Source organism: Copidosoma floridanum, unplaced genomic scaffold (genome assembly GCF_036245765.1).
Source record: "Copidosoma floridanum isolate Cflo_tuat_1 unplaced genomic scaffold, Cflo_Japanese_pri ptg000019l, whole genome shotgun sequence".
Taxonomy (NCBI): Eukaryota; Metazoa; Arthropoda; class Insecta; order Hymenoptera; family Encyrtidae; genus Copidosoma; species Copidosoma floridanum.
The window spans coordinates 21,577,323-21,594,857 of NW_028321896.1; the positions used below are offsets into that span (position 1 = coordinate 21,577,323).

The following is a 17,535-nucleotide window of genomic DNA, read 5'->3' on the forward strand; positions in this document are numbered from 1 at the left end:
AAAATTAATGTGCAATATTTTTTATTAAAAAATGTCGTATCATTATTCAAAATTTAAATGCAATCGCTGCAATTATAAGTACAAGTATTGGTACGTTCATGGGTACGTAAAATAATTATATTGGCATACATGGGCAAAGTTGTTGTATTTATAACGGAACTAAAATTTTGGGATGAAATGAACCCCTAATTAAATAAATAAGGTTTCCAAGCATTAATTTTTCAGTATTGCCATTACAACTAATTTCGAACATTATGCAATGCTTTTTAATAAACTACTCAGTGAAAAGTAATGAGATGCATATAAAATTATTACACAGTACAGTATGTTTTTACAATATTTTTTCTATCTTTTCTTTGTTGCCCTGTGTTGTTGTGATGATTACTTTATTGTACAAATGTACATGTAAAATCAGGTGACGTACCATATAAATATATAACGTGAAATTAATTATGCAGCAGGCACCAAGTATGAGCTACGGCGAACCGTGGTCGCTTCCAGAAAAGAAGGGTCTCTACGATCCAACCCTCGAACGGGATGCTTGTGGTGTCGGCTTCATCGTTGCCATTGACGGCAAACGCTCTCACAAAGTACGTACAGCGCGCTACCATATATTTATAATTCATTTGCCTGGCTATGGTTATATATTATTTATGATTTTTTAAATTTTATCAATTTTAATTGTAGATTGTTCGCGATGCAGAGACGTTGTCCGCTCGCATGAACCACAGAGGTGCTTGCGCCTGTGACAATGACACCGGAGACGGAGCCGGTGTTTTATGTGCTATACCACATCAGTTTTACGCCAACGAACTACGGTATAACCCAATAACCATTTCAAATATTCAAATCGATCGTACTTTCTTTTTCTTTAGCATGGTTACTTACACCTTCATGAATTATTTATAAACCAATCACTGTTATTTTTTTTTAAATACATGGATTTTACAAAAGTAGATCGTAAATTAACTTGTTACAAAGATTATATATAAATGATAAATGAGGACTGAGCAGCCCTGGCGCCGCCCTCTAGATTTAGTTTTCACACCAAATATGGCAAATATTCCTCATTACCTTACGAGCGAGCGTCATATACTTAATATTTTAATATTATACACTTGCGCGACTCTTGTGACTGTCGTTGCAGAGAAAAGCAAGGGATCGACCTTCCACAGTTGGGGCAGTACGCGACTGGAATTCTATTTCTAGACAAGAAAACTCACGAAGAGACAGAAGCTGCTTTTGCAAAAATTGCCACAGAATGTAATCTACGGGTAAGTAAAATCTTTCAAGTGTATATTTACGTTTCATCAAACAAATTCGTTTTTTATGGTAAGATAACCTTAAATCTGTAAATAAAACATTTATTATTGAAAAACGTTTTTATATGGTAGCAGTATACTTACTTAGGTATGTTATCATTTTTCGATCGTAGATAATCTGTTGGCGTGACGTACCCACGGATAGTTCCGTCATTGGTCAAGTGGCTAAAAAATGCGAACCTTACATGCGCCAAGTCTTTGTGACTGGCGATCAAGAAACCGCGGCTTTAAACCGCCAGGTAAATTTGCACAATATTTTACATGACCTAAACATTGGTCTTGGATTGTTATGATATCTATCAAATCGTCTCTTAAAAATTTTCTTTCGTGAAATAAGTACTGTCCGCTCTTTCTTTTGCGACGATGAAAAATTTCTTTTTCCCCAGGTATTTGTCCTGCGAAAGAGGTCGTCGCACGTTATACCCAAACCAGGCTTGAGATACTACATTTGTTCTCTGTCCTTGAAAACAATTGTTTACAAAGGACAGCTCACCGCCGATCAACTGTGGAACTACTTTACAGACTTGAAGGTGCGAATTTTCAAAAGTGATTAAATTTTTTTTTTCAATTTATTGATGTGGTGACGCTTGGTTTGTATTCATTATTAATGGCATTTGTTATTATTTCAGTCGCCAAAATTCGAAACTTCTCTGGCACTTGTGCACACTCGCTTCTCTACAAATACATTTCCCAGCTGGGAGAGAGCACATCCACTTCGGTAAGTCCATAAATAGACACCTTCGGATGGAGGCTAATTTTGCCAACATTTAAACTGTATTATTTTCATTCTCCAGACTACTTGCTCACAATGGGGAGATCAATACGCTACGGGGTAACGTGAATTTTATGAAGGCCCGTGAAGGAGTGATGAAGAGTAAATTATATGGTAACCAGCTAAAAAATCTTTATCCAGTTGTGGAGCCCAATCTTTCAGACTCGGGATCCGCTGATTGTGTGCTCGAGTTTTTGGTCATGGCTGGAGAGCGTTCTTTACCAGAGGTAATTAATTAATGATGGGTTTTTTGTTTTCCAAACTTTTTATTTTACTTTTTTTTCTGTCAATGATTATACATTGGATCCAATTAATGATTTTATATTGATTCAACCTTTTAAATGAGATTTTTGAATTGTTGTTATCGAAAAAGGCTTATACTTGAAATGAAAGTTATACGTGTTGAAAAAAAAATTTTGTTTAGGCGGTGATGACAATGGTACCAGAAGCTTGGCAAAATGACTTGACCATGGCAACCGAAAAGCGAGACTTTTATCACTGGGCTGCATGTGCAATGGAGCCGTGGGATGGTCCAGCGCTCCTTACTTTCACCGATGGCAGATACGTTGGTGCCATTCTGGACAGGTATATATTGAAATATATGACACAGTCTTTTTTTGATATGAATTTGCTTTCATAAACAGTTGACATCGATTCAGCCAAGGAAAAAAATTGACTTGAAAATCTTCAAAATAAACCTTTCGAGCCATCCGATAAATTGATATTTTTTTCTTTAAATTAATGATTTAAGCACAATATTTTAAAATAACTAGTTGGATTGGAATTCAATTTACAGTTGAACCTTCTTTCTATTATTTAATCACTCAATATTATGCCATGATACAAAAAAAATGAAAAAATTGTTAATCCTCTCGTTGGTATTTAAAAACTCACAATTTGTTGAATATTTCATTCTCAAATTTCGTACAATTGAGCTTGAATTTTTGTATCACGGTAAATTTAACAATTCGTTGTCCCCTTTCCTTAAAAATCCTTTTAAAAATCCAGCTATTGACGACAACATACTTCATACTTTGTTGTGATATAAAGTGATGGATAATAAAAAAGGTTCCACTGTAAGTAAGGGTGATTGGCTCGTTGAGTTTTGTTTTGTCACTACAGAGTTTACATAATGATAAAAAGGAAAACAAATAAGTAAGTAGATGGTGTATTTCGTGAAACGACATTGACTTGTAGAGACAATCGGACGGTTCGTCCGATCTTGATCGAGCGCCTTCTGCGTCGGTTGACACAGTGAGAGAAAGAAAGAAAGAAAGAGAGAAGACCACTGAGACACTCGTACAAGCATTGTCGTTCTCGCTGCCATATACCGCCTACGAGTGAGCTTAGTGGGGTGGTAATCGAAAATGAAAGATGCTGCCGTCGAGAGCACAGGGAAATAAAGAGTGAGTCTGTACAAATATGACGAGACAGGTGGAAAAAGGGCAAGCAATTAATTGCGTAAAAAAAAAAAAAAGGCAACCAAATTTTTGATTAAAGTGTACTCGAGCGGATTATTACAACACAGCGCTGTCATAGACTGAGGCTTGGTAATACAAAAGACTTTTTTGAATTTTTGTTTGGCAGAAACGGCCTGCGCCCGTCGCGCTTCTACGTCACTAAGGATAATGTGATGGTGATGGCGTCCGAAGTGGGCGTCTATGATACTCCACCCGCCAATGTTGTCCTCAAGGTAAACAAGGAACTTTTCGAGAAATTGACAATTGCAAACTCCACTACATGGAGATGTTGGAGCTATCACGTTATGGGAATGATTATGGCGATTTATGAAAAAAAAATTGTCTTCTCTCAACATCACGCATACACACACACTACTTTTACTCAAATTCCTTTTCCGCAATCAAGTACTTGACGATGATTTCAGCTTCCAGTTGTGTGGAATCATTATTTGGCAAAGCCAACAAAGAGGCTGATAAATTTGCAGGAGACCTGAGATTATCGAGTCATTTTATTGTAGTAGTTGTATCAGGTTGACAAGTGATACGTATTAATTTCCTTTTTCTTTTTCCGTTTTTGTAACTATTGATCTTGGAGTATATTTTTTTTTATCATCAATTGCCTTTAATGTTTTTTTTATGTACATAGAGTAACATTATTATAAATTATATAAATTGAAACAATCTGAAACATGTTTTCATGAATGTACAATTTTTATTTATTCATTATCGAAAAAAAAAAAAACTTTTGTAATGGTATTCTGTTTTTACAATAACACGTTTTATCTTTAATTGAAACGATTAATGTTTATAAAGAAAAAAAAAAAAAAAAAAAAAAAAAAAAAAAAAAAAAAAAAAAAAGGAACATGTAACTGGAGTAAAGACAGAATGTCACTTGATGAATTGAAAAATATTTTTCAAGTGCCTGGTATGAATAATGAAGTAGAAAGTTATTTTAATTTACTTTTAATTATATGCTCCTTATATATAATATTTTTAAATATATCTGTATGTATTTATATATATAAATATATTTTATATCATCCAAGGGCTAGGTTTGTATAGAGGCGTAGGACCGTCATCCAGTGCTGTCATATGAATGTCTATTCAGTTGTAATTATTCCACGCAATAGTGTTGACCAAGAATTTTATTTCTTTTATTTTCAGAGTCGCCTGAAGCCTGGCAGAATGCTGCTTGTCGACACCGAAGAAAAACAAATCATTCAAGATGTTGAGCTCAAGTTGAAAATTGCTCGAAGCCGTCCTCACTCGCAGTGGCTGAAAAATCAGGTATTTTGTAACTTGACCAAATATTCCACGATAATGAAAATTATGCTCATCATATTGTTGTATTTCCACATTCGTGTTGATACTTGATGTATAATCATTACGCAAAGACGTCCTAGTATTATTTCAAATTTGTTATTATTGTTTATTATAAAAAAAAAAAAAAAAAAAAAAAAAAAAAATCGATATTATTAAATATTAAATTAGCAGATTTAGAGTTGAGAATGACCAAGACAAGAACAAATCGTTAATTCATAATCATTTTTTTTGCACTTCTCCGTATGCTGACTATGATTGGTGTTTTTGAAAGATGGTGAGTTTAGACATGTGTCATCCAAGTATTATCTGTGTGTATTTTCTTTCTACACTTGAATAACTAAAACCTTCTACCAAACAGGAAAAATAGCGTTTTTATACTTTTCCTCCTTATTTGTGACTGCATTCTTTTTCATCTCTACATCTTTTTATCCCTTGTCGTAGATCATTTAGATTTTCGTGTTTCATCTTTATTTTCTGTTATCTAGGTATTTTTGTGTTGTAGTTGTAGTATATTTGTTGAAAAATTAAACGAAAACTGTAAAACGTAAATTTGTATGAAAAATGAAGGAAACGAGTCTTTGACTATTGATAAAAATGCTTATCAAATCTAGATGACTATGGACGATTTTCGCAAAGCTCACAATGAAACGGAACGCAGTTTAGAAAATGGCGTCAGTAACGCTTTAGTACCGAAAAATGGAGTATCCAAGGATGGTATCTCTGCAGTAAATCGCGTATGGAGCGGGGACAAGAGAATCGCTTTATTTGGTTACACCCTGGAGACTATCAATCTGTTACTTTTGCCAATGATTCAGACCAAGTAATAATCAATCATTTTACTTACCAAGAATATTTATGAAAAGAAACTCTGAATATTACACGAGTTTAATTTTATTTCAGAAAAGAAGCTCTTGGTTCTATGGGCAATGATGCACCTTTGGCATGCCTCTCTGAATTCCAACCACTTATTTATGAATATTTTAAACAGCTCTTTGCTCAAGTGCGTATTTCGTGAATAATATTGTTTATTTAGACGTATCAAGTGAAAATAAATTTTTTTTTTCTCGCCCAAAATAGGTAACGAATCCACCCATTGATCCATTCAGGGAAAAAATTGTAATGTCACTTTTATGCCCGATCGGTCCAGAAAGTAATATTTTAGAACCGAGTGAAATGTATGTCCATCGTTTATTTTTAGAACAACCAATTCTATCCTTGTATGACCTCGAGGTCTTAAAAAAAACAAGCTACCGCGGTTGGAAATGTCAAGTTATCGATTGTACTTATGCTAAATCAGAGGGACCTGCGGGATTATTAAAGACCTTGAATCGAGTCTGCGATGAAGCCAATGCTGCTGCCAGAGCAGGCTATCAACTCATAATTTTGTCGGATCGTCAAGCCGGACCAGAGAGGTATCGAAATATCGAATTTCATCATATGCATCACGAGTGAAATATATAATTGAACCGAATGAATTTTCAGAGTACCCGTAAGCATAGTTTTGGCACTTGGATCGGTGCATCATTTCCTAATCGAAGAAAGGCAGCGTATGAAGGTTGGTTTGATCCTGGAAACCGGTGAAGCCCGCGAAGTCCATCACATGTGCGTCCTACTTGGATACGGAGCAGATGCCATCTGCCCCTACTTGGTCTTTGAAATGGCTAAAGATCTTAGATCTGATTTTGTTCTTGACCAATCGATGACTGATCAAGTTATATTTAAAGTAATAGTTTATGTATAAATAGAATCCAATTAACGAATTGCTCTTTTGTACAACCTCGACAAATTTCGATAATTACTAAAATTTTAGTGCTACGCGGAAGCAATGGAACGTGGCATTGCCAAAGTAATGGCCAAAATGGGAATATCCACATTGCAGTCGTACAAAGGTGCTCAAATATTTGAAGCTGTGGGTCTGGCTGATCAAGTTGTAGAAAAGTGCTTCAAGGTGTGTAAAAATCCATACGAAAAATTTTTCCTTTACGCGTTTTGTATCATCGTGTTTTTCTACACAAGGGCACTTACTCGCGAATCGGAGGAGTAAACTTTGACATATTAGCGCGAGAAGGTTTCTCGCGTCATCGAATGACCTACTGGGATGATAGCTTTGACACGGTCGTCATCAACAATCCAGGAATTTATCATTGGAGAGCCGGTGGCGAAAAGCACATCAACGATCCTCGCAGTATCGCCAGTCTCCAAGTAATTTTCAGTACTCAAAATTTTACATGTGTAATGTTTTACAGACGATGAATCATTTTATTTCATCCATAGGAATACGTCAGTTCCAAGAATTGGAGTGCGTACGAAAATTATCGACAAACATCGATGGAAGTTGTCCAAGCCTGCACTCTTCGCGGTCAACTCGAATTCGTGAAAAACAAGACTGCAGTTGACATTTCACTCGTAGAGCCAGCCTCGGAAATTGTCAAGCGCTTTGCTACGGGAGCCATGAGTTTTGGTAGTATTTCACTGGAGGCTCACTCTACCCTTGCCATTGCTATGAATAGAATCGGTGGTAAATCAAATACTGGTGAGGGTGGCGAAAACGCAGACAGATACTTGAATCAAGATCCGCAGTTTAACAAACGATCGGCCATCAAACAGGTTGCCAGCGGTCGCTTTGGCGTTACTTCGAGTTATTTGGCCAATGCCGACGATTTGCAAATAAAAATGGCTCAAGGAGCAAAGCCTGGCGAAGGTGGCGAATTGCCAGGTTACAAGGTGACTTAATTATTTGTTTTGTCAAGTATCATTGTCCTTGATCCGTTTTATATAACTCGTTTATCGGCAAGTTTAGGTAACAGCTGATATCGCTGCTACGAGACACTCTGTACCAGGAGTAGGTCTCATTTCTCCGCCACCTCACCACGACATTTATTCCATCGAGGATTTAGCTGAACTGATTTATGACTTAAAATGTGCCAATCCAAAGGCGAGAATATCGGTCAAGCTCGTGTCCGAAGTTGGTGTCGGTGTTGTCGCATCCGGTGTGGCCAAAGTATGTATTGAAATTTTTTCAAGTTTCCAATAAAACATGTCCATTAATCACGATGATGATAATTCTAGGGCAAAGCCGAGCATGTTGTTATATCCGGACACGATGGTGGCACCGGAGCGAGTAGCTGGACGGGAATAAAGTCTGCTGGATTGCCGTGGGAATTGGGTGTAGCCGAGACACATCAAATCCTAACTCTCAATAACCTTCGCTCGCGCATGATTGTCCAAGCTGACGGTCAAATGCGAACGGGCTTCGACATTGTAGTTGCTGCTTTAATGGGTGCCGATGAGTTTGGCCTCAGTACTGCTCCTCTCATCGCTATGGGTTGTACCATGATGAGGAAATGCCACTTGAATACATGTCCCGTTGGAATTGCTACACAAGATCCTCTTTTGAGAAAAAAATTTGCTGGCTCACCCGAGCACGTTATCAATTTTTTCTTTGCTCTTGCGGAAGATGTGAGTTGCCTTGAAGTATTTCAAATATTAAGCAAGTGATACATGACGTATTTTTTTTTTTTGTCTCCTATAATTAGGCCCGCAGAATTATGGCTTCTTTGGGAATAACCAAATTTCAAGATCTAATTGGTCGTACCGACTTGCTTAAAATTCGTGACGACATTTCAAGTGTCAAAGCCAAAACGTTGGATTTATCAATGGTCCTGCGCAACGCTCTAGAATTGAGACCTGGCGTCAATATCAAGGGTGGAAGCGTCAAACAAGACTTTCAACTCGAGCAGAGACCCGATAATCAACTCATCGATAGAGCAATGCCAGTTTTAAATGGCCAACAAAATAGCGTGACCATCGAGATGACCATCAACAATGAAACCCGAGCATTTGGAAGCACTCTGAGCTATCACATTTCAAAGTATGTACATTTTTTTGTTTGTTTACTACATAATTGTATACTTTTCTTGTTCGTTTACAGGAAATATGGTGAAAAGGGACTGACCGACAACAGTATTAACATAAAATTAAAGGGCTCTGCAGGCCAGAGTTTTGGTGCTTTTCTGACAAAGGGCGTTACTATGGAATTGGAAGGGGATGCCAACGATTACGTTGGCAAAGGTCTTTGTGGTGGTGAGATTGTCATTTATCCTCCCAAAGAGTCTGAATTCAACTCGGAGGCCAACGTGATTGTGGGCAACGTTTGTCTGTACGGTGCGACTTCCGGCCGTGCTTATTTTCGTGGTATTGCCGCCGAGAGATTCAGCGTGCGTAACAGCGGCGCTGTAGTCGTTGTCGAGGGTGTCGGCGATCACGGCTGCGAGTACATGACTGGCGGAGTTGCTCTCATTCTCGGCTTGACTGGAAGAAATTTTGCTGCTGGTATGTCGGGCGGCATCGCGTACGTTTTCGACGTCGATGGGTCATTCAAGAGCAAATGTAATCCAGAGATGGTGGAGCTTTTGCCGCTCAACGGGAAAAAAGATATCGACCATGTGCAACAATTGCTCGAGGAATTTGTCGAAAAGACCGGATCGTTGATTGCCCAAGAAATGCTGCAGATCTGGCCAGAGCCAACCAATCGCATTTTTAAGGTATTTCCGTACGAGTATCAACGTGCTTTGAAGCAGATGGAGGAAAAGGAGGAAGAAGAAAAGCCTTCGAATGTCACCATTATTTCAAACGGCAATGGTAAAACCGAAGCTGTGCTCGACATTGAAGATGTCGTGGCCGATACCGAGGTAGCCCAAAAGAAGCTGGATAAAGTAAAAGGCTTCATCAAGTACAAAAGACAGGGTGGACATTACAGGTCGGTTGACAAACGTATGACGGATTGGGACGAAATTTACAATTTCGGTGGCGTGAGGAAGGGCCTGAAAGTTCAAGCCGCGCGTTGTATGGATTGCGGAGTTCCGTTTTGCCAGAGTAGCCACGGCTGTCCTCTCGGTAATATCATTCCAAAGTGGAACGATCTTGTTTTTCAAGACAATTGGAAAGAAGCTCTCAACCAACTTGTTCAGACAAACAATTTCCCCGAATTCACGGGAAGAGTGTGTCCTGCACCCTGCGAGGGTGCTTGCGTCCTCGGGATTTCCGAGCCAGCCGTTACAATCAAGAATATCGAATGCGCCATAATCGATCATGCCTTTGAGCAAGGCTGGATAGAACCGCATCTTCCGACGCAAAGAACTGGCAAAAAGGTTGCCGTCATCGGATCTGGCCCAGCGGGTCTTGCCGCTGCTCATCAATTAAACAAGGCCGGACACTTTGTCACTGTGTACGAGAGAAACGACCGAGTTGGTGGGCTGCTGCAGTATGGTATTCCTACGATGAAGCTTTCAAAGCAAGTTGTGCAGAGGCGAGTAAATTTACTGGCCGAGGAAGGCATTATCTTCAAAACTGGCGTCAACGTTGGAAAGTCAATCTCCGTATCCGTAAGTAGTGTATTGACTCGTTGAATCGAGTATCAACACATAATTTTTGTTTTTCCTGCTCTTTTTCAATATAGGAATTGAAACAACAGAACGATGCCGTTGTTATTTGCACCGGAGCAACTTGGCCGAGGGATCTGTCCATTACCGGAAGGCAGTTGAAAGGCATTCATTTTGCCGTCACATTTCTCGAGCATTGGCAGAAAAAGCAAATGGGTAACAATACCCCGCTAAATCTCGAATTGATGGCTAAAGACAAAGACGTTATAATCATTGGCGGCGGAGACACTGGCTGTGATTGCATCGCAACATCTCTGCGACAGGTATTTCGACTCTATGATGCGATTCATAAAAATGGCTCTTGTTCATTACTTGATAAAGCTATTTTTTTTTTTTTTTTTTTTTTTTTTTATACTGTAGGGAGCCAAATCGATCGTGACATTTGAAATTTTACCAGAACCGCCCAAAAAAAGAGGACAAGACAATCCTTGGCCACAATTTCCTAGGATATTTAAATTGGATTATGGACACGAAGAAGTTGTCCACAGATTTGGCCAAGATCCACGCAAATTTAGTACTTTGAGCAAGGAATTTTTGGATGATGGCAACGGTCACATAAGTGGCATCAAAACCGTAAATGTTGAGTGGACGAAAGACGATGTTGGTGGGTGGAAAATGGATCAAGTTCCCAATTCCGAAAAGGTGAAATAAAGAAATTAAATGAAAAATTTTCAAATTTTTTCTGAAATGAAATTTATTATATACCTCTTAAACACAGGTTTACAAGTGTGACTTAGTATTACTTGCCATGGGTTTTTTGGGACCTGAAAAATATATTGCTCAAGAATTATCCACTGAAATGGATAGTCGTGGAAATTATTTGACACCTACTGGTAAATATGCAACAAGTGTGCCAGGAGTTTTTGCTGCTGGAGGTAAATATTATCTTAAAGAGTTGATTAATTAGTATTAATATATATGAAATAGGAAAAAAAAAATTGATTTTTCAAACTAATGTTACTTTTTGTCTGTTAGATTGTCGGAGAGGTCAATCCCTAGTGGTATGGGCTATTTCAGAGGGACGACAAGCTGCACGAGAAGTCGATTTGGCCCTAATGAAGCAAACTTGCCTGCCAGGACCAGGTGGCATTGTAATTCAATGAATGAAATGAACGCTTGTAATGATGATATTCATCCAACTCGTAAACTAAATTTTACATACTCATGCTCCATAAAATTTTTTTTTTGATACTCGCATGATGATTCTTCAAACAAACAAAAGCATCGAGTACCAAAGATGGCATCATCCTTGTAATTTTTTCATGCAATTGTTTTATTGCATATTAAACAGTGCCCAAATGTCGTACGAAATTTTCCTAGTTTTGCCATGTAATACTTTGACATTGGGTCGCTTTGCATTCCTTGTTATTTGAGAGGCACAGTTACATCAATAGTGAGACTAGTACTTATCCATTACAATCCTCACGTACCATTCCACGTAAATGGTAATCCTCAATAAATTGTATTGGATTTGTATGGTAATGTTGACTTTTAAATAAGGCTGGTGAAACATGCGTCCATGCGTTGTTATAAATATACAGTAAATTGCGCGTTTGTTGATCGAGCGACCGACGACTTGAACCAAACGAAGGTCAAGTAAATATATCGTCTGTAATACGCCTATTTTGTGTCCGAATGACTAGTTTTTATTGAAAAACAAAGAGAAAAAAAAAAAAAATTTTGCGTAAATTAAAACATGTCAATTAATTAGTTCTCTACGCTTTTGAATCCCACCAATCGTAGTATTGCTCCAACCAAGCGTGTGTAGAGAAAGACACAAATTCGTATTTGCTCGTGACATTTCATTTGTTTAACAATAATTTCTTTTCTTTATTTTTTTTCTTACTTTAGTAGTTTTATTATTACCATTATTACATTTTAGCATGTAAGCAAACCTTAATCTGACGATGGATTTCTATTGTACTGAGAGTATGAAACCTTTACTGTTTCCATCTTTGGATAAAAAATTCTCACATGTATAATGCTACAAATTTATATGCATATGAAATTATATTTATATGCAATGAAACTATCAAGACAATAAAATTATATCGAATGTTAAGTATCGTTTTTAAATCAAAAAACTGATCCGATAAACTGAACTGAACTGCAATTTCTTTCATGAACTGAAAGTTGGGTAAACAACAATAACAACAACAACAACGAAAGTTATGAACAAGTAATTGTGCAAATCTTCGTAACACTTTCATCAACAAGAACTGAACTAGTTAAACCCTTGATAGATTCGAATCATATTATCCCAAATAATTATTTACCATTGTACCTATCGTGTATCGTCTTTCACATTTATTCTTTTTTTTACTTCATCGAGGGTACTTGTCAACAATATTCAACCCAAGCGGAAGCTGTAAGTAGTAAGAGTTGTAAAATTTGGAAGTTACCAATAGCTGAAACAGAACCAAATGAATAAACACATGTTCTAAGGGTTATTGATTCATTATCAAAGTGAGGGTTACTCCGTTCCACTCGTTCCTATAACACTGTTTTTTCAAGTATAGCTCAAACAACTTAAAAACGTTATAATAGAGCACTAAACCCAAATAAATAAAAAAAAATTTTTTTTCAATTTTGATGATTTCAAATGAAGGCTTATTTCGCTGTATCTCCATTATTAACGGAGATACAGGCATTTTAAGTTTTGGCTCTATTTTAAGCTGAAAATTTTGAGTTTATTTATTTTATGTACTTGGGATTGCTCGTAGGTATTCGTGAGGGTGCCTACGTAGGTTATCAAGTCGTATAATTTATTTTCAATACGAGTAGAATTGCCTAGCACGAGCATTTAAAAAAAAATTTTTTTTTAATTTTTGTGACTCCGAATATGGGCTAACTTCGCGGTATCTTCATTATTAACAGAGATACGGGCAATTTAAGTTTTGGCTCTTTTTCAACCTTAAAATTTTCAGTTTAAAATAATTGGATGGTCTTGAGATTGCTCGTAGGTATCCCTAAGGGAGTCTACGTAGATTATCTAAGAGTCATATAATTTATTTTCAATATGTTATAGAGCACTGAACTCCAGTTAATTAAAAAAAATTTTTTTTCAATTTTTGTAATTCCGAATTAAAGCTAATTTCGCTGTATCTTCATTATTTACGGAGATACGGCCATTTTAAGTTTTAGCCATCTTTCAAAACCAAAATCCCAGATTTTCAACGTTTTCACGGGTTTGGGTTAATTTGCTATGATGTTCTAGACTGCCTGGACTCCTAATTACCACAATTTAATCATTTTTCGTGTAGTTGCAAGAGCCTAATTTAAAAGAGAAAAAAAAAAATTTTTCCAAATTTTGATGATTCCAAATTAAGGCTTATTTAGCTCTATCTTCATTATTTACGGAGATACGGCCATATTAAGTTTTGGCCATCTTTTAAAACCAAAATTCCAAATTTTCAACGTTTTCACGGGTTTGGGTTAATTTGCTATGATGTTCTAGACTGCCTGGACTCCTAATTACCACAATTTAATCATTTTTCGTGTAGTTGCAAGAGCCTAATTTAAAAGAGAAAAAAAAAAATTTTTCAAAATTTTGATGATTCCAAATTAAGGCTTATTTAGCTCTATCTTCATTATTTACGGAGATACGGCCATATTAAGTTTTGGCCATCTTTTAAAACCAAAATTCCAAATTTTCAACGTTTTCACAGGTTTGGGTTCATTTGCTATGATGTTTTACACTGCCTGAACTTATAATTATAACAATTTGAACATTTGTCGTGTAGTTGCAAAGGCCTAATTGAAAAAAAAAAAATTTTTTTAAATTTTAATAATTCTAAATTAAGGCTTATTTTGCTCTATTTTTATTATTTACGGAGATACGGCCATTTTAAGTTTCGGCCATCTTTCAAAACCAAAATCCCAGATTTTCAACGTTCTCATGGGTTGAGGTCCATTCGTTATGTTGTTCTAGACTGCCTGAACCCTCAATTACTACGATTTCATTATTTTTCAGTAGTTGCAAAGGCCTGATAAAAAAAAAAATTTTTTTTCAAATTTTAATGATTCCAAATTAAGGCTTATTTTGCTCTATCTTCATTATTTACGGAGATACGGCCATTTTAAGTTTTGGCCATCTTTTAAAACCAAAATCCCAGATTTTTAACGTTTTCACGGATTTGGGTTTATTTGCTATGATGCTCTAGACTGCCTGGACTTATAATTACCACAATTGAATCATTTTTCGTGTAGTTGCAAAGGCCTGATTGGAAAAAAAAAAATTTTTTTTCAAAATTTTGATGATTTCAAATAAGGGCTTATTTTGCTCTATCTTCATTATTCACGGAGATACGGCCATTTTAAGTTTTGGCCATCTTTTAAAACCAAAATCCCAGATTTTCAACGTTTTCACGGGTTTGGGTTCATTTTCTATGTTCTAGACTGCCTGGACTCCTACTTACTACAATTTTATTACCTTTTGTGTAGTTGCAGAGGCCTAATTTAAAAAAAAAAAAACAATTTTTTTTTAATTTTGATGATTCCAAATTAAGGCTTATTTTGCTCTATCTTCATTATTTACGGAGATACGGCCGTTTAAATTTTTTGCCATCTTTTGAAACCAAAATCCCGGATTTTCAACGTTTTCACGGGTTTGGGTTCATTTGCTATGATGTTCTAGACTGCCTGGACTCCTACTTACTACAATTTTATCATTTTTCGTGTAGTTGCAGAGGCCTAATTTAAAAAAAAAAACAATTTTTTAAAAATTTTGATGATTCCAAATTAAGGCTTATTTTAATTGGAGACGTAAATGATTAGTCTAACTTCGGCAGTTCAGATGTACAGATGTAGCAGTTCAAGCTTGAGAAAAAAAATTGTGTATCTTGGCAGAAAAATAATGAATGTACCTTATCAAACAAAGCCAAATGATGTGCTTGATAAAAAAATTGAAAAAAATATACTTTATAAAAAGCAACTGTGGATACTTTAATTGAATAAGTTAATTGTCGTTATGACGATATTTATTCGTCATAAATTTTTACTGCCTGGTGTCCATGAAATAATATGTCTTATCACTCACCGCGGTTGGCTTGTGATACTGTTGACTAATGCACACGTACATAAAAAATAAAATGCACAACTACACGAAAGTGTAAGTATAGAAATATACACAAACAATTAAAACGGTTTTTGGAATTTATCGGAATTGTTTATGTACTGTAGGCCCTTAGTGTTATTGTTAAAAAAATGATGATGTCAAAATTAATTAAAAATTTAGATTTGAACATCAAATTCTCAACAATCTTTTTATGAAAAATTTGAGAAAACATAAACTGTAATATATAGCTGATGTATATGTAATGTACAGGTAATTGTAGAAATTTTAATCGGTATTAATAACTTTAATTATGAAAACAAGTTATAAGTCTAATTATAACTATTAATATTTGACTGTGACAGCTAAAAGTTTTATCATTTTTATTTTATTTGGGAAAATCAACGGGCAAAAATACCCTTCACATACTAGTAAAGTATTGTAGGTATGAAAATAATAAGTAATCTAATTATGCTATTGCACGCGTAGATAAAAATTATACAGAAGCAATATAAAGTTTTATGCGACTCCTAAACAAACTTAGTGAATTAACATTTTGGGCTTTTATGAGGAAGAGTATTCGATTGCCTTTTCAAGCGATAAACAATTAAGTAAAATATATATTTTTTTTCAAACAAAATAATTAACGTGAAGATTTAAAAATTGTACAATGGATGGGAAAAAAAAGGTAAGTATAAAAACAATACAATGTGTTTGTTGTGGTATTATCATTGTATGTATACATTAACACTAAAATTTACAAATTGTACACACGCTTAGGCATCACTAGAAGTCTATTATCGGTTCGACAATGCCGTAAGCTTTAACTAATTCCTGAAAATGAAATTATATAAATAGTAACAAAGTAACCAATAACGTTCTTAGCATTATTGATATATATTATTCATTGATACTTACTTTCCATTGTCGCATCGATAAACTTAACACGTTCTGGAGTTTGCTACCTGTTGCAGCATCAGCTTGATCCTCGTCGTTACATACGCTGACGAGCGGCAAACCATCATTATCTGTAAACACCGAACAAGATGTTAAAAATATGTAGTGAAAAACAATACATTGGTGCAGTAAAGCCAGTAGAATAATTATTCTTACCTAATATAAATTTCACAATGTCATCGCGAACGAGAAAAGCTACACAAAGAACATTGTCTAGAGTTTTTCCGAAGTCCGTCGGATGGAGAACAAGTGAAAAAAAATCCACTGACCCCTTGGCACTGCGAATGAGGTCAGTAATTTTTGAGGTTTTTTCCTTGTCGTAATCTTTCATTGGCTCATTCTTCGACGTATCCGGGTGTCGTACAGGAGCATTGTCTTGCTTCTTCCGTACTACAACTGCCTTGGCAGCGTTAACGACAGGTTTTTCTGGAGTCGACTCTAACGTACCTAAAATGTTATGGAACATTTTGAGAAAAATGATATGTAAATGGGTTATTATGTCGTAACTTGTTTAGATCCACTTACAAAATATTTAAAAAAGAATTTATTAAAAAAAATTCTTTTTATAGTATTTTTACTGTACACAACATCAGTAACAACAAATATCATATCTTCTAAAGGGATGCAACTATAAGATTAACTAGTCAAAAGTTGAAAGAAATTTTATAAGTCAGTGTTTTCATCGATTTTTGAAAAATTGTATCTCTTTCTAACATATGTAGCTAAGCTTGTTCAACAGTTTGAGTTTCATTATTGGGCTTAAATAAAAGCTGGTGTCAAAATCTATCGATGAAAAAAATTTTGTTCGATTTTGTGTCTTCATTCGAGCGTCAATATCGCTACTAATGTAATTTTGGCTCAAATTCAGTATTTTTTATACAACCGCTAACACTTTTCATTCAGGATATAAAATTCAAAGATTTGTGTTTTAATCATTACGACTATGTTTTTGCTTTCATATAAGCCCAGATAAAGCCACCGAAAAGAGTGCACGACTTGGCTACAAACGTTTAAAGTAGCACCTCCGTTTTTGCATTCCGAATTCTGCAATTAATTGCTCTAAAACGATAACAAACGGCACTTTGAGATGAGGTAGGGTCAAAAATTCAACTCAAAATAAACGATTATTTCAATCAAAAAATTAATACATCGGTATTAGACAATACGTCAAGTAAAATTGACAACATTCAACACAATTTAACGTTTT

At 35.8% G+C, this 17,535-nt stretch overlaps 2 protein-coding genes across 2 annotated transcripts; one reads left to right on the forward strand and one right to left on the reverse strand.

Moving 5' to 3' along the window:
- Nucleotides 1-452: 452 nt before the first annotated feature.
- Nucleotides 453-12,377, forward strand: LOC106643657 (uncharacterized). Its single transcript, XM_089593225.1, has 25 exons — nucleotides 453-590; nucleotides 688-818; nucleotides 1,148-1,274; nucleotides 1,436-1,561; nucleotides 1,709-1,852; nucleotides 1,952-2,040; nucleotides 2,117-2,321; nucleotides 2,519-2,679; nucleotides 3,682-3,787; nucleotides 4,719-4,841; nucleotides 5,489-5,697; nucleotides 5,778-5,877; nucleotides 5,955-6,289; nucleotides 6,360-6,600; nucleotides 6,688-6,825; nucleotides 6,894-7,079; nucleotides 7,152-7,601; nucleotides 7,678-7,878; nucleotides 7,947-8,336; nucleotides 8,414-8,748; nucleotides 8,809-10,261; nucleotides 10,336-10,581; nucleotides 10,679-10,960; nucleotides 11,037-11,193; nucleotides 11,294-12,377. Exons 1-25 carry the CDS (start codon nucleotides 453-455, stop codon nucleotides 11,419-11,421), a joined length of 6,201 nt encoding a protein of 2,066 aa, XP_089449351.1. The 3' UTR covers nucleotides 11,422-12,377.
- A 3,780-nt stretch (nucleotides 12,378-16,157) lies between these two features.
- Nucleotides 16,158-16,794, reverse strand: LOC111643769 (non-structural maintenance of chromosomes element 4 homolog A-like). The gene is made up of 3 exons (XM_089593002.1): nucleotides 16,485-16,794; nucleotides 16,290-16,399; nucleotides 16,158-16,205 (listed from the first exon to the last, which is right to left on the reverse strand). The coding sequence occupies exons 1-3, from the start codon at nucleotides 16,792-16,794 to the stop codon at nucleotides 16,158-16,160; spliced, it is 468 nt and encodes a 155-aa protein (XP_089449128.1).
- Nucleotides 16,795-17,535: the final 741 nt, after the last annotated feature.

What these genes read in the sequence shown, in the direction of transcription:
- LOC106643657 (XM_089593225.1), top strand. Translation starts at nt 453, where the DNA reads ATGCAGCAGGCACCAAGTATGAGCTACGGCGAACCGTGGTCGCTTCCA. An exon ending in GAAAGTCAATCTCCGTATCC is followed by an intron (nt 10,262 to 10,335) that starts GTAAGTAGTGTA and finishes TTTTCAATATAG; the next exon opens with GAATTGAAACAACAGAACGA. An exon ending in AAGTTCCCAATTCCGAAAAG is followed by an intron (nt 10,961 to 11,036) that starts GTGAAATAAAGA and finishes TCTTAAACACAG; the next exon opens with GTTTACAAGTGTGACTTAGT.
- LOC111643769 (XM_089593002.1), bottom strand. Translation starts at nt 16,794, where the DNA reads ATGTTCCATAACATTTTAGGTACGTTAGAGTCGACTCCAGAAAAACCT. An exon ending in CATTGTGAAATTTATATTAG is followed by an intron (nt 16,400 to 16,484) that starts GTAAGAATAATT and finishes CGGTGTTTACAG; the next exon opens with ATAATGATGGTTTGCCGCTC. An exon ending in TATCGATGCGACAATGGAAA is followed by an intron (nt 16,206 to 16,289) that starts GTAAGTATCAAT and finishes TTTCATTTTCAG; the next exon opens with GAATTAGTTAAAGCTTACGG.